This window comes from Notamacropus eugenii, chromosome 4 (assembly GCF_028372415.1).
Source record: "Notamacropus eugenii isolate mMacEug1 chromosome 4, mMacEug1.pri_v2, whole genome shotgun sequence".
Taxonomy (NCBI): domain Eukaryota; kingdom Metazoa; phylum Chordata; class Mammalia; order Diprotodontia; family Macropodidae; genus Notamacropus; species Notamacropus eugenii.
The window spans coordinates 37,247,629-37,263,639 of record NC_092875.1 but is presented as its reverse complement, the minus strand read 5'-3'; the positions used below and the strand labels follow the sequence as shown (position 1 = coordinate 37,263,639).

Below are 16,011 nucleotides of genomic sequence, written 5' to 3'. Positions count from 1 at the left end.
TTGCATCACAACCCATGATTGTGGGGAAAAGGCCATCCCCCTGAAGTAGAGAGCCTGGGGGCCTTTATCTAGGTCAGCCGAAGCCAGAAGGCCCTGGGCACCATGCCCATGGCAGCACTGTGGCAGCAACACCCCTTAACCAGACCCAGCTCGACCCACTTTCATTTGTCATTTGGGTAGGAACCTTGCCAAAGGCGATTCACCCACTGCACATGTTTAACAGCTGAGGATTCCTGCTTGGGCTCTTCTGGGTAGGAAGGGCCTGGGGGCTCTGCAGACATAGGCATGTGGGAAGAGGGGAGGGAGAGAGAGAGAGAAGAGAAAGAGAGAGGGAAGGAGAGAGGGGAAGAGAGAGAGGAGGAGGGGAGAAAAGGAAAGAGAAGGACAGAGAGTGAAGGAGGGAAAAAAAGAGAGAATGGGTGACAGGGAGAGAAAGACAAGAGAGAAGAGGAGAAGAGAGAAAGGAGAAGGGATGAATGAATAAAGGGAAAGGGAAGGAGAGAGAGGGAAGGAAAAAGACAGGGAAAGAGAAGGGGAGAGAGAGAGAGAGAAAGAGAGAAAAAGAGAAAGAGACACACACACACACACACACACGCAGAGAGAATTCAGAGCCATGCTTGGCTGCACCCGAGAGCCTGCTTGCCAGTGATGCTGATGCGCTGTGAAAGGCAACTCAATGCAGGCCTCTTGGCTTCAGGGCAGGGGCTGCAGATGGGTAAGAGGAGCCGGACTGGAAAGCCACATGCTAATGGGCTCCACTCCCCCCAGCCCTTGGCACGTCTTCATTATGGATTATTCATGCCTGTCTCCTGGGTCACACATGCACGGATAACACACGGCTCCGAGACCTGGCAGAAGGTTGTCTGGATCCTCGAGGAAGGAGCGCAGAGAGGAGGGATGTGTAGATGATGGGAACACAGACTCCGCTCTGCGTGGTGCTAATGCAATCTACTGTTGGCGGAGGGTGGTACCAGAAAGAATGCTGCATTGGTCATCAGAGGGCTTGAGTTTAAATTATAGCTTGGTGGCCTCGGGCAAGTCACTTAGGCTGTGAGCCTCAGTTTCCTCAACTGTAAAACAAGGGGGTTGGAACAGGTGACCTCAAGGGTCTCTTCCAGCTTTATAGCCATGGTTCTATGACCCTGAAAAATGGGGATAATAAGAGTCCCTACTTGGAAGGGCTGTTGTGAGGACCCAATGAGGTACCTGTAAAGTGCCTGGCACACCGCAGGCATTTAATCAATGCTTATTTCTTTAGTCTACTCCCTTCCTTTCCAGAAAGACGGGCCAAACCCAAATACTGTTAGTACTTCAGGGTCCAGTACCTTCCATAGGTGCTAAAACTATTCCATTAACGTTTGCAGGGGAGGGCCAGGGCTGGGACAAGGAGATTACAGTGCTTTGAACAATCAATCCATCACCATCCAAAGTGCTGGAGACACAGGGATAAATCAGACCCACAGAGAAAGGCAAACAACAGCCCTTGCTGATACAACAAGATGAAATGTTAGTGACATACAAGATACGCCAAGGGGCAATTAGGTGACAAAGTGGATAGAGTGCCAGGTCTAGAGTCTGAAGGACCTGAGTTCAAATCTGACCTCAGAAGCACTTCCTAGCTATGTGACCCTGGGCAAGTCATTTCACCCTGCTTGCCTCAGTTTTCTCACTTGTCAAATGAGCTAGAGAAGGAAATAGCAAACTACTCCAGTATCTTGGCCAAGAAAACCCCAAATGGGGTCACATCTGGCTGAAGGACAACACAACAATAGAAGACATTAGCCCCAGGGGTGGTCAGAAAGTTCTCCAGCAGAGGGTAGGATCTCAAGAGCTCAAAAGCTCTACATGCATGTGCACCCTACAACAGGGCATTTATTGTAAGTGTGCTGGTTATTCCCATTTTAGAGACGAGGAAACAAAGGCCAATAGAGTAGGCAACCCGAGGTGTGCTCATAGCAAATGACTTGTTACAACGATATAGCATCTGAAGTTGGCATCAAACACAGGTCTTCCAGACTCTGATCTCACTGCAAAAAGATGGAGGAAGACTGATGAGCCCAACCCAAGGAAGACCCACTCCCTCTGTCTGAATTGCAAACCAACTCACCGAGCATTGATTAAGTACCTACTGTGTGCTGGGCATTGCACTAAGGACTTCACAAATAGGATTCTCACACCGCCAGGAGGCAGGCACTATTATTATCATTTTACAGTAGAGGAAACTGAAGTAAACAGAGGTTAGGGGACTTGCTCAGGGTCACACAGCTAGTAAATGTCCAAGGCTAAATTTGAACTCAGGTCTTTCTGACTCCAGGTCAAACACTCTATCCAACAACACGGGAAATCCCCAGGAAGAAGGTCCTCTTCCTCTACCAACAAAGGCTCGACCCTTCTAATAATATAAAGTCCTAGAGAACTGCCTAGAGCAGCCGTACTCAAACTCAAATAGAAATGAATCCTTACTGACTTAGAAAACCACAAACTGAAATCATCTATGTTGTGTTGTATTTTTATTTTGTTAAGTATTTTCCAATTACATTTTAATCTAGTTTGGGCCACACTCAGTGACACTTCTGGGTCCTGGAGCACTGAGGAGTTGTGATTGGTCCCAGGGCATTCAGCCCAGATTGGTCAGGGGCAGCATTTGAACCTGGTATCTGGTTCTGAGGCTAGCTCTCTATCCACTAGGCCATGATGACGGTCTCCAAGATATCCCTTGTAACAAAAATTTCAAATGTGTAATAAGACAGTAATGTGGACTTGAGCATGATCATAAAGCTGAGGGGGAAGGAGGTAACAGGTGTCTCTGGTCCTAGAAGGGATAGGGAGGTATTGAAGAGGCTTCAGCAGGGGTCTGACTGAACAGGATGGCCTGGAACTCAACAGCTGTCCAATGAGGAGGATGCTGGGAGAGCCAGCGATGAGTAGAGAGGAGGGGTCAGATTCAGGCAACTCTGGGAAGGCCTGAGCCACAGACACCTGGATGGTTACATTACAAAAATCCAGAGAACGGTGTGAGGCTTGTGCCCACCATAAACAACATTATGGGATTCTATATCTGAGAGCTAGAAGGGACCTTAGAGGGTATTAAATCCAAACCCCTCATTTCACAGAGAAGGAAACTGAGGCCCAGAGAGGTGAGGTAGTTTGTACATGGTTCATAAGCTGCTGAGCTGGCATTAGAACTCGGGTCCTTCCGCTCAAAATCCAGTTCCATTTCTGCTGCCCCATCTAGACCTGGTGTGTGAGCATATGAAGTCCAAATGACAGAGTTCTTAAAAATTAAAAAAAATAAAATAAACAAAAAACCCAAAACTGGTTAACTTAATTAGTTCTTATTCAAAACATGCTTTTAAAACAATAACTTTAAAAACTCCCCCGAAAAACAACTTTTGATGCTGGAAGTGACAGTGATAGATACTTCTCTCACCCTTCCTACCCCTATACACACACACTCACAGATACTCTTTTCTAAGATGTTTCAGGGACAAGAGCTCCTGAACCCCCTCCCATTCTCTGCCCTTGTTTCAGACTAAATTTCAGCCTTTTCCACTCTAGCATGAAAAGCCCTGGCTTGGTAATACTGTTCCTCCAGGTAGGCAGACCCCTGGAGAAAATCACCTGTGTGCTGGGGAGATTACAAAGCGGACAATTAAAAACCCTGGTCACCTCCCCTTCCTGGGGCTGATTCCCCTTCCTGGGGCTGATGCCCCTCCCTCCGGCCATCTACCTCCAAAAGTTCAACCTTTCTGGCTTCTGGTTTCCACCCAAACATCTGGATCCTGGGGTTTCCAGCCTACCCCACTGCTCAAACATCTCTTAAGAAAAGGACAAGCAAGTTCAAAGCCCCTGACAGGGTCCCCAGGAGCCGGCCCAGCTGCCCACCGCCACCTTCTTTAGGCACCTGGCCACGATATAATAAATGGGAACAATTGTCACCGGGCATCCAGGAAGGAATCTAAGTTACCGACTCCCCTTTCCTTCTCCAGCATAAACGTCAGCTCTGTTATTTCATCTCAGTCAAGCCCAAAAGCTTTAATCTTGGCAAGTGCCTGGCCCTCTCTGGACCTCAGTTTCCCCATCTCTAAAACGAGAGAACCAGACTAGTGGGCTCTTAATCCATGATCTCAAGATGCTAAGTTTTTTTCTTCCCTTAGAAATAACCATAAAGGGATCTGGCAAAAAGAACACACATTTACACACTTCTTCAAGGTCACAGGGTTATCTGACTGGGTTTGGAAGGTACCTTAGAAGTCCAGCTCTATCACTGGATCCAGAGGTAGTTGGGGGCACAAGGGAAAAACCTGAGTTCAAATCTTGCCTAAGACACTTACCTCTGTTTTCTCAACTGTAAAATGGGGATACTAAGCACAGCTACCTCCCAGGGTGGCTATGAGGACAAGCTGGGGTAGTATTTGTAAAATGCTTTGTAAACCTGAAAGCCCCACAGAAATGCTCGTTATTTTACCCAGAGAAGGGCATAACTTGCTGTAAGTCACCCGAATAGTGTCCAGCTCCACATTCAAGGCTCTTCCCATGATGGTCACACTGCCCTTCACCATTATTAATGGGCTTTCTTCACAAACAACTCTACTTGTTAAGTAGCATGTTGCGGCCCTCATTCTACAAAGGAGGAAACTGAGGCAGGCATACTTACTCGAAGTAACTGCACTGGGTCACAAAGCCTGAAATAGAACCTGGACCTCCTGGGACCAAATCCTACACCCGACCCATTCTCTCAGAGCAGGTTCATGCATCAGTAGGTGAAATCTAATGAAACTAATAAGCATTTTACTCATTTTAAAAATAATTTTTTATTGATACCATTTTAAAAAAACCTATCACTGTTTTTTCCCCTTGTATCCTTTCCTCCCCTTTCCAGAGAGTTATCCCATAATTTTTAAAAAGTATTTTTATAAACACAGGAAAATAACCAGCTAAGTGATCAACCCATCAAAAAAAATCTGAAAATATACACAACGTAATGTGATAACACTTGGGGTTGTCCCACCTCTGCAAAGGGGTGGTTCTCATATCTCTTCTTTGGGACCATTCTTTCTAATTTTGGATTTTTTTGTGATTGTTCTTTTTATACTGTTGGAGTCATTGTGTGTACTTTTCTCAGCAAATCCTACCTAACTGCATCAGTTCAGGGCTGTCTTTTCATGCTTTTCTGTATTCATCACACAACATTTCTTTCAGCACTATCCTATTCCGTGACATTCCACAATTAGTTTATCCATTCCCCAATCAATGGGCTTCTACTCTCTTTCCATTTCTTTGCTACTGCAAGAAAGTACTGCTATAAATATTTTGGTGGAAAAGGGGCCTTTCTTCAACAAGCATTTACTGATGGCCTACTGTGCGCCAGGCACTGTGGCAGGAGACACAGAGAGAAAAGGAAAAACATCCTTCCATCAGGGAGCTTGTATTCTCCTGAGAAATACACCATGTAAATTACTGAGTATATTATACAAGATAATTTTTTTCAAAGAGCAAACCTCAGCCCCCAGAAGAACAAACCCCCAAAACCTTGATAAACTGAGAAGGAAGGGAGATCGTGAACTACCAAGAGGATCAGAACTCTCTCTGGGAGAGACTGCCCAGTTTGGGAAGTTGGAAAGACAAGCAGGACATGCATGTCACTGCCTCACTCAATAATCTGCACTGGCTCCCTATTAACCTCTGGGATGCGGCATCAGCTCTTTCTTCTGTTTGGCCTTTTTAGAGCCTTTCACAACTTTGATCTCGACCCCAGTCTTATTATATATTATTCCTCTTCCTTAAGTCAGCCGGTCCTTCTGGCTACTCATAACACTGCACACTCCACCCTCCCATCTCCAAGCCTTTGCAGAGCCGGTGCCTGAGGGCTGGGCTGCCCTCCTCACACACCTCACGCTCGGAAGTATCCTTGGTTTCCTGCCTCCATAATACCTTCTAGTTATTTTGTATAGATTTTTGTAACATTCTATACGTTACTTCTCCTGATAGAGGGTAAGCTCCGTAAGGCAAGTCTCCAGAACCAGCTCAGGGTACCCAGCACATAGCAGATGCTTGTTGGGACTGATGGAAAATAGGGATTGGAAGGGAGGGAGGAATGAAAGAGGGGAGGAAAGGGAAGGAAGGAGAGCAGGAGGGGGTTAGGGAGAGCTGGGCACATAAGCAGCATCCCCGGAGCCTGGGGGCCCGCTGCGGCCCCAGTACAGCCCAGGCCACCTTTGGGGCCCCGCGCCAGCACCCCTGGTTCCCAGCAGCCCAATGCCTGGAGTCCAGCTGCTCCTGCAGACTCCAAGGCCCACGTGTTCGCCCGGGGGGAGGGGGCTGAGCCAGGGATCGCCCCAGCCCCCGGCTCCCCCTGCCCTTCATTCATTGGGCCGGGATCTGAGCGTTCGGGGAGTTTATTTTTAAAGTCGCTGCCAGGAGGCTCCACGCCCGGCAGATGCTGCAGCGGCGCGTTACAAACACACGTGGCCAAATGCACCCGTGGGGCTGGGGGTGGGGGGCTCGCTACCGAAGCAGCGGGTTTGCTCCTAGAGGGGGGCAGAGGCAGGGGAGACCCAAAGGAGAATGGGAGGGCAGGTCAGGGGCTGAGGCAGAGCCCGAACGGAAGAATGAGAAGAGAGACAAAGGCTGGGAGGAGGGACGGACCAGCATTTATGAAGCCCAGAATGTGTGCCAGGCGCCTAGACAAGAGGCAGGGGCAGAGACTGGGAGGGACGGAGAGACAAAGAGACACTGAGTCAGACTGGAATGGACACAGCAAATCAGGCAGACGGGTGAGAGGCAGGATGGGACAGAGAGAGAGAGAGAGAGAGAGAGAGAGAGAGAGAGAGAGAGAGAGAGAGAGAGAGAGAGAGTGAGAGAGAAGGGGAGGGAGAGAAAGAAAAGAGGGAGAGAAAGAAAACAGAAAGAAAGGGATGGAAGAGAGAAAAGAGAAAGGAGAGAAGAGGGAGGGGAGGAGAGAGACAGAGAGATGGAGAGAGAGAAGGAGAGAGACAGAGACAGAGAGAGAAAGAGAGAGAGAGAGGGGAGACAAAGAGACCAGAGCTGAGACTGGGCCAGGGCCAGAGAAGAGACACAATATGAGACAGAGTCGGAGATGGGGGAGGGGAGGGGGGAAGTGAAAAGGGGAGAGAAGGGGAAAGAAAGGGTGAGAAAGAAGGGGAAAGAGAGGGAGAGAGTGAGGATGAATGAGAGACAAGAGGTCAGAGGTAGGGAGAGACAGGCACGTGGGCAGAGACTGGCCCACAGACACAGGTCAAGGGCAGAGGGAGACACAGAGACTAGAACTGACTGGACCAAAGAAAGAGCTAAAAAAAACCACCCCCAAACCAGGGCTCAGGGCTCACAGCCCGGACAAAGAGACATGGGCAGAAGGGAAGGGAGGGGTGGGGTAAGGCAGGGACTGAAGGCACATTTCACGCACAAATCTCAAAGTCACGCCATGGATAAAAATATCAAAATCGCGTCTGGTAAGCATGGATGGCACATCCCTGGGAAATGCTGTGGCCTTCTGCTAGACCAGGCCTCCACCTGTGCTACTTCCTGTAACTCAGCACCTGAAAACAGAAGCAAGCTCTCTTTCCCCCCTACCCTCCAGGCGAGGGGTTCAACATCGGGCCCAGCCTGCTCAAAAGGCCTTTGCTGAGCCCCCAGCTCAGAGGAGGTCCTTAGCAGGAAAAAAAGCCTCTCTTGCCCTAAGTGCCCATCTGACCTTGGCCTAGAGCCTCGATGGCGCATGACCCCCACACACAGACCTGCTGACTCAAAGAGAGTTCTGTGCCCCAAGAAGGGAATTTCATTCCACACAAAGGGGCTTTTCTTCCTCCAGCATTCAAGTCTCCCAGGAAGCTTGTCCCTCAGTCCTCCTTGGCCCTGTCTAAACCTCAGCAGGGCCTTGGCTTTATTCATTCAATGGATCCCAACCACTGGCTGCTGGACCTTCGAGGGGACCTCCACCACGGGGTCCAGGGCTGGAAGGGGTGAGCCCTCTTGGCTGTGCCCAGAACTCAGAAATCATCTCCCACCTCCACAAACACCCTCCTTTTCCTCACCTCTGCCTCTCAAAACCCTCCATTCTCAGCTCAGTTCAGGGTCCACTTTCTTTCCACTGGAAGCCTTTCCTGATCCTCCTCTTTGACAGCACTTTCTACCTTCTTGAATTATCTTGAATTTCCCATCGAATACAAGCTCTGTTGAGATGGGCACTTAATGCTTGCCGAATCACAGGATGGCAGATTCAGAGCTGCAATCAACCTTGGAGCTCATCCAAAAATGCACAGATTTGGAGCTGGAAGGGACATCTATCCCCACCCCCAACACCATTTTGCAGATGAGGAAACTGAGGCCCAGGGAAGTGAAGGGACTTGGCCAAGGTCACATGAGTGGCAAGCAGACCTGGCCAAAAGAAATCCTCACCAAGCAGCCAAGGAAGAACATCAAAGAGTCACTGAAACACAAGTCTGGAAGCCCATGGCATCTGGAGACCGAATGAGTTCTTAGAGAATCAAAGGTTTCAAGCTGGAATGGGTCATTAGCACTAATTTAGTCCAACCCTGTCAGTGTGTAGAAATGAGGAAACTGAAGCCCAATGAGGGGACATGACTGACCGTACATCACATAGACAATATTGAAACCTAAGTTCTCATCTCCAATTCCAGCCCTCTTCCCACTAAATCAATCCTGCCTCTTGTAAATAAAATGAAAGTAGGGAACCGGGGAGAGAAACCCTAAAAAAAACCAACAACAAAACCTTTCTCCCCAAAATAGCTCCATCTGACCTTCCCAGCCCCAAGAGCCAACTCTGGGAACATTCAGACCCAACTCTAAGGAAAACAGGCCTTGGCCTGCCCTGGGGTACAGCTGTCTACTGTTTATGTCCCGCATCCCTGATGGAAGGCAGCCTGGGCCAGTGCCACCTCCTCTAATCTTTACCAGAGCATTTCACAGAACAATTCTGCCTCTCTGGAGACGCAGGGCTCTTCTCTCCCTTAACCTCTAACCCACTGGGGTTGGGTTTCTTCTTCCTCTCCATTGGCTGGTCCATCAAAGCAGGCACCACCTTTGTTTTTCTCCCACAGAATCTTTCAGTAGTGTTGTATAACCATTGAGGTTTTTGGATTGTGGAAATGCCACTATGGGTTTGCTATTGCAATAGAAGGAAATGGGGTGGTAGGCCTCACCTTTAGAAGTGAAGAGCCTTGATGAGATGGATACAGTGGAAGGGTAACTTTTTTGAAGGGTTGCTGCTGTGGAACTTTTAAGCCAAAGGATACACCAAACCAGATCTTCCGGAAAGGACCAGTACCAAGTACCAAGGTGCTGCAAATTTCCTGTCAGCCCTGAGTCCAGTTAAGATATAATTATGGACCTTGCTTGTCTAGAGCCCCCACATCCTCAGAGCTCAACTCAAAAACTCAAAACAATGGTCACTGCGGGGAGGAAAGGGTCCAGAGTAATGAGGCCCACTCCAAAAATCTTATCTGGTAACAAAAGCAAGGTGGAGGTGGGGAGCCAGCCTCAAAATCAGATCCCAAAAAGAAATTCTAAAAAACCAAAATGACAATCGGCCGGCCAGGAGATGATAAGAGCTCTAGCTTTGACCTCTGGATTAAGTCAAAGAAGAAAATAAACATTCCCCAAGCTGGCTGAATTCTAGGATGGGCACAAGGAACAGCCCCTCGGAGTTGAAGTGAGGTGGCTCCATCTGCCCTGGTGCAGGCAGCTGGGGAGTCCTGCTGGGCAGCTGAGAGCCTCATAAGCAACCAGCTGGAGCAGCTGTCAGGTCGCTGGGGCCCTCCACAAGGTCCTCCTCTGAATGGGGAGGGTAGGGGGCACAGGCGAGGTGACAAGAGAACAGGAGAGTAATGTGTCCACTCTATATTTGTAGGTTTGGATTCGAATGCAGTGAGAAAAGTGCTGGGCTCCGGGTGTCCCTGGTGACAGATAAAGGGACACGGAGAAAGTACACTTTTCTTAAGGGAAAACTTTCCCATCTGACCCAACCCATCATACAACAGAAGAAGGTTCTCGGATAAGTTTTTGGTTTTTGGTGGTTGGCGGATTTTTAAAAATCATTTTGTAGGGATGCATTTCCGGAATTTGGTAATCCCTTTAACACCAGGGTTGTGAGTCAGAATGGACTGGAACAGCCGAGCCTCACAAGCCGCTTCTCATGGTTCTGAATATTCTTTGTCCCCTGGTAAGCCAAATCAGCCCATTGTCCCGGCATCTAGCCACTCGGAGGCAACCCATTTCAATAGGAGGGCTGGGAGCACGTGGACGTTATTGATTTTTTTCCCCCTTTTTCTTTTTTTTATCCCGGTCGGATTTGGCTCAAGAGGGTAACTGCTAACTTCTGACAACCTACGAGGGAGCCCTGCTTCCAGTGCGACCTTAACAGGAGAGGGGACTTTACTTTAAAAAAAGCAACACTATGCCCTGAACTTGTCAGCCAAGCCTAAAGTTGTACGCATTCGTGTTTATATATAGGTCAAAACATCCTGAAACATTATAGAGCGGTCCAGCGAACTTCTGGGAACACTCCTCCCTCCCAGCCCACAGGCCAAGGGGGAGGGGGCTGGTAAGTGCATGGGAAAGCAAAGTTGAGACGAGGGGCACGCGGGTTAGAGTTCCACCCAGGTGGGCTCGGCCAAGCCCGCACACGCCGGCGTTAGGACAAGGTGGGCGCCCCCAGTCACTAGCGGACCACCGTCCCCCCCGGCTGGAGCCAAACCAGCCCAAGGTTAACAAGAAGCCAAGTTTCGATCAGAAGCCGAGTGCCTTCATCTCCGTGCACGAGGCGGCTGCCCCCCAATAAGAGCCGGCTGGGCTGTATTCACACCCCGCCCCGTTTCACAGCACCCCTCTTTTCCGGGGCAGAAGCAGCGCGCTCGGTGCCGGACCCGGCAGACGCTTCTCAGCGCCCGGGTCAATTACGAGGAAACTGACCAGCCTCGCTCCCGGCCGGAGGGGGTGGGGGTCGGCCCGGCCCCAGCGCGGCTCCCGGCTCCCGCTCGCTCGGCGGCCTCGGCAGACCGCGGGGCGCCGGCGGGGGAGGGGCGGGGGCCGCGGGAGGCGCACCCCCCAGCCCCCGGCGGCACAATGGAGCCCGGCAGCGCGGCGCATCCCGCCCGGGCCCCGCGGCGGCCGCACAAAAAGCAGCCTTCATGTGACTCGCGGAGAACGAAATGGCTTCTGGGTCCTGCCTGGGTTTCCCCTCCCCGCCGCCGCCGCCGCCGCCGCTGCCTCCGCCCCGGGGAGCGGCTCCGGGCTGCGGGCTGCGGGCTCGCGCACGGCCGGGCTCGGGGCCGCCGCCGCCGCCGCCGCGCCAGGTGGGGCGGGGAGCAGCCCGAGCCGCGGCGCGAGCGCACCTGGGGCAGCCGCTCGGCTCCGCTCCGGCTCGGCTCGGCTCCGGCGCGGGCGCCCCCTGGGCAGGTGACCCGGGCTCGGCCCCCTCCCACCGCCCCTCCCCGGCCCGGCCCGGCCCGGGCCCCCCCGGCGCACACACGCGCGCCGGCCCTCCGGGGGGGCCCGCCCCCCCTTACCATTTGCGCACTTTCTCGATGGCCGCCATGACCCTCTTGATATCATCTTTGGCCCGGCTCCTGGTCTCGGCTCGAACCGACCGGCCCGACATGGTGCTGGCTAGGCGAGCGAGGCTGCTGGAGCGCGCCCTGGCCCTGCTCGCTTTCCCCTCCCCGGCCGCGCACTCGCTCGCACGCACACACACACACACACACACACACACACGCATGCATCCACACACTCGCTCACACACTCGCACACATACACACACTCCCGCACGCACGCACACACTCGCACACACACACACATACAGACACACAAAGCCTGCTGCCGCCGCTCGCTCCGGGCCCAGTGCGCAGGCGCCCAGCGGCGGCAGGAGGGGCAGCCGCAGCAGCTCCGGGCCGGGGCGGCAGAGGCAGCAGCGAGCAGGGCCCGCGGCCCGGGCGGCCCGGACGGACGGCCCGGACGGCGGCGGCGGGGTCACGGCCGCGGGCCGGAGGCGGCCCGTGCGGCGCCAATAGATCCATCCATCCATAAGGGGGGTGACCCGCGGGCGGCCCTGCCACGGGCCCCCGCCCCTTCTGCGCCTCCAGATCGACCCCCCCCCGCGCCATCCTTCCCCCAAAGCGCCCCGAGCGAGCGCTGCGGCAGGCTCCGCTGCCGAGCCTCGGGGGCCGTCCCGGGGCCGCGGGGGCCCGGCTCGCTCGCTTCCCGGCCCGGGCTGGCCTGCGCTCCCCGGGCGCTGCTGCAAGTTTCCTGCGGGCCTCCCTACGTCCGCAGCCGGAAGGCTGCAAACTTCATTCTGGAAAAGTTACAGCTGTTTTCTCCCCTTTGTCTAAAAAGTAGGGCGAGAAAGGAAAAGAAGACGAATCCCTTCCCTCCCCCGCGTTGTCTTCGTGACTGGGGAACTCTGACCTGGCCACCCGTCCCAGATCCTTTACCTGCCTGTTTAAGTAGCTGCCTCACCTGGCCTGAGAATCCTGAGCCCTGAACCGAGCCGCGGGGCCAAGCGCTAGCGCCCCGGGCTCCTTCCCCGGGATCCCTGACTTTGCAGCGGACAAAGGGGAAGGGGCTGTTTGGACAGGTTTGCTTTGGGGCCCGGAACTCCAACCTAGGTGAGGCATTGGGATCTCTCCCGGTGCCGAGAGGTAGTCTGGCACATCAGTGAGAGTGCCGGATGGAAAGGGAAACCGGGCTTGGGATCTGGACCCTGACCCCACCGATCGGGGTAACCTCGGTCTCCCAGGCTCACGGGTTTAGATCTAGGAGGGAGCTGGAAGGTCGTTGGGTCCAGTTCCCTCCTTGTAGAGATAAGGAACCCAAGAGCCAGCTGGGGTGTCCTGATCTTTCCACACTGCACCATGGAGTTACTGGTATAAACCAGGATAACAGCACCAGTCGTGATTACTTGTCAGAGCTATTAGGAGACTAAAAAGAGAAAACCCCTGGAATGCATTCGCTTTCTCCCCACCTGTTGGAGGCTCTGGGGCCATTTAAAGCTCATCAGCTGAGTGTCACTTCCTACAGAAGACTCCCAGTCTTCCCCCTACCCCCTCCGCCCCAAGCGATATATTTTGTTTTCACTTATCTGGGTATATGTTTGCTCCGCCCTCCAATGCCCAGCATAATATAAGCTCCTTAAGTGCAGAGAGAGTTTTTTGGTTTTGACTGTAACCTCAGCAGCTAATACTAGGTCCATCTGGCACATTCGTTCAGTTTTCAGTCATGCCAAATTCTTTGTGACTCCATTTGGAGTTTTCTTGGCAAAGACACTAGAGCGGTTTGTCATTTTACAGATGAGGAAACTGAGGCAAATAGGCTGAAGTGACTTGCATAGGGTCATACAGCTACTAAGTATCTGAGGTCAGATTTGAACTCAGGTGTGCCTCACTCCAGGCCTGGAGCTCTATCCACTGGGCCACCTCATTGCCAATCTGGCATATAGTAGGGCTTAGTGCCAACATTTATATGGCATAAATCACCTTCCAGAAACTCTTCTGATGTTGGCAAACCTTAAAATAGTATAATAAATAACAATTTTTGTTACTTAGGGGTAGTAATGTCCTTAGAAGGAACATGGGATTTGGAGTCAGAGGGCCTAGACTTGAATCCAAACACACTAGAGTTATTTCATCACCACAGCCGCAGATCCAATCTGTTGCCAAGGCTTTTGCAATATCTTTCTAACAGGCCCCTTTTTCTCCTCTAATATCCCACCATTCTGGTGCAGATCCTTATCACCTCACTACAGGATTGTTTCAACCAGTGGGTCTTCCTGCCTCAGATCTTTCCCTGCTCCAATCCATTGCTCATTCAGCCACCAAAGCAATTTTCCTAAACCACAGGTTTGATTATGTCACCCTCCATCCCCTTCAATAAACTCCCTATCACCTCCAGGATCAAATATAAAATCCTTTGTTTGGTGTTCAAAACCCTTTAGAAGCCCTTCTACTTTTCACCTCACTCCCCAAACATATACTCCTTGATCTATGGACACCAGACTCCTGGCTGTTTCATGAACAAGATACTTTATTTCTAGGCCTTTGGTATTTACTCTGGCTGTCCCCCAGGCCTGGATCACTCTCCCTCATTCCCACCTGCTGACTTTCCTGGCTTCCTTCCAGTCCTAACCAAAATCCCACCTTCAACAAGCTTTTCTCAACCCCTCTTAATTCTAATGCCTTCCCTCTGATAATTATTTCCCATTTATCCTACATAGGAATTTATATATATATATACACATACATATACATATCTGTATATATGTATGCATATATGTATGTATATGTATAAGTATGCACACACTATATATATAAATTTTTCATGTTTTCTTCTTACTAGATTGTGAGTTTCTTGAGAGCAGGAACTGTCTTTTTGTATCCCCAGCACTTAGCACAATGCCAGGAACATCTATAGTTATTGCTGCTTATAGACTGTGTGACCTTGGAAAGTTGTTTTTGAGCCTCAGTTTCCTCATCTGCAAAATAAGACTGTTGAATTAGATGACCCCTAAGGTCCCTTCTAGGCAGCCAGATGGCTCAGTGGCTAGAGCTCTAGGCCTGGAGTCACCTCTTGGAATCCCTGGCTCCCTCCAAGCTTTATATCATGGACTACCCAGATCTCTCCAAATCTTAGTTTTCCCCTTCCACCCCTAGGCCATATTAATTTATATTTACTTGTGTATATGTTGAACACCTCCAAATTCTACTACTTTGATTTGTGACTTAGTATCCATAATATGATGCTCAGTGCCTTGAATATCAGTGAATGCTTACAAAACTCTTCTTAATGATTACACATCAAATTGCTTACAGTCTTAGGGAAGGGAAGGAGAGGGTGGAAAGGAGAAAATTTGGAACTTGAAATTATAAAAAAAATGTTAAAATTGTCTTTACTATGTAATTGGCAAAAATAAAATATTACTTAAAAAACCTCACTTGTTGAATTGAAGGTGTTTGAATTTGACAGTGTTCCATGTAGAGACTGGAGAAGGAGAAAGTAAGCAGTGAAAATAAAATGGTTAATTAAAACCTTTTGGTGCTGAAAATCCCTGGAAAACTTGGAAAGATGAGCAGGTGCTGACTCAGGTTCTTAGAATTCATGGAGCTGAAATTTGCCATGGATTTCTAACTTTGGTGAGTGGCACATGAATGAGATCTATTCATACCCACCAGTTTCAAGCCGAGCAAGATGGTAATGAAACATCTGGCCTTTTGGGGGATCCTTGGAACCCTGTGCAGTCTCACATAAAGACAAAAGCCCTTCTAAACCCTCTTTTGACATAATAGGATGACGGGAGAATGAGACTTCAAACAGATGAACCAAAATTAGCCCCTCTTTCTCTGGCTGGTTTCCCACTTGAAAAATATTCCTAGACAGTTTGCCTCACAGTGCCCTAGCAAAGAGATGTTCATTTGATGGGATTATACCAAAAGAAACCTCAGAGTTTACACAAGGGAATAAATAAAACAGGAACAGTGAATAGTGTTCCTAATAAAATAGGAACACTGAGGAGCAGCCACAGAAATATCCTCTTCCCTTCCTTTAGGGAGAAGGTGATAGTGAGAGGCAGGGCTAGTACTATCCTTAGCTACCACCACCATCTCCCTTTTGACCCTAAGTACATCCAAACAAGATTAGGAAAGACAAGGATGTCAAATTGGGGGGAAGTCTGGGATTGGAAGAGGTTCCTTGGAGACACTGTCTCCGTAGAGACACCACTGTGTGGTGGCCAATCCCCATTCCTCTCATCAGGAAGGTGAAGACACAGGTATGCAAATGTTATGTTGGCCAACTCCCAATAGGAATGATGACAACCACTATCATACCATTGTATCACCGCTACCAGATCCTCAGAGTGGAAGAAACCTCAGAGGTACCCTTAAGGCTTGGGGTCTCATCTTAAAGCCGAGTTTCCTGGGGGATAGATGAAAACTGAAGACCTTCAGTGATGGGGAATTCACTGCCTCCCACAGCAACCCCATT

General features: G+C 50.6%; 1 protein-coding gene across 2 annotated transcripts in view; it reads right to left on the bottom strand.

The window, feature by feature from the left end:
• BCL7A (BAF chromatin remodeling complex subunit BCL7A) overlaps positions 1–11,895 on the bottom strand; it is a 42,785-nt gene extending 30,890 nt beyond the window's left edge. For both annotated transcript variants that reach the window (XM_072600553.1, XM_072600554.1), the window contains exon 1: positions 11,547–11,895. In XM_072600553.1, the coding sequence (XP_072456654.1) occupies positions 11,547–11,755 (209 nt within the window). In that variant the 5' untranslated portion in view covers positions 11,756–11,895. The remainder of the gene's footprint in view (positions 1–11,546) is intronic.
• Between the last annotated feature and the right edge of the window lie 4,116 nt (positions 11,896–16,011).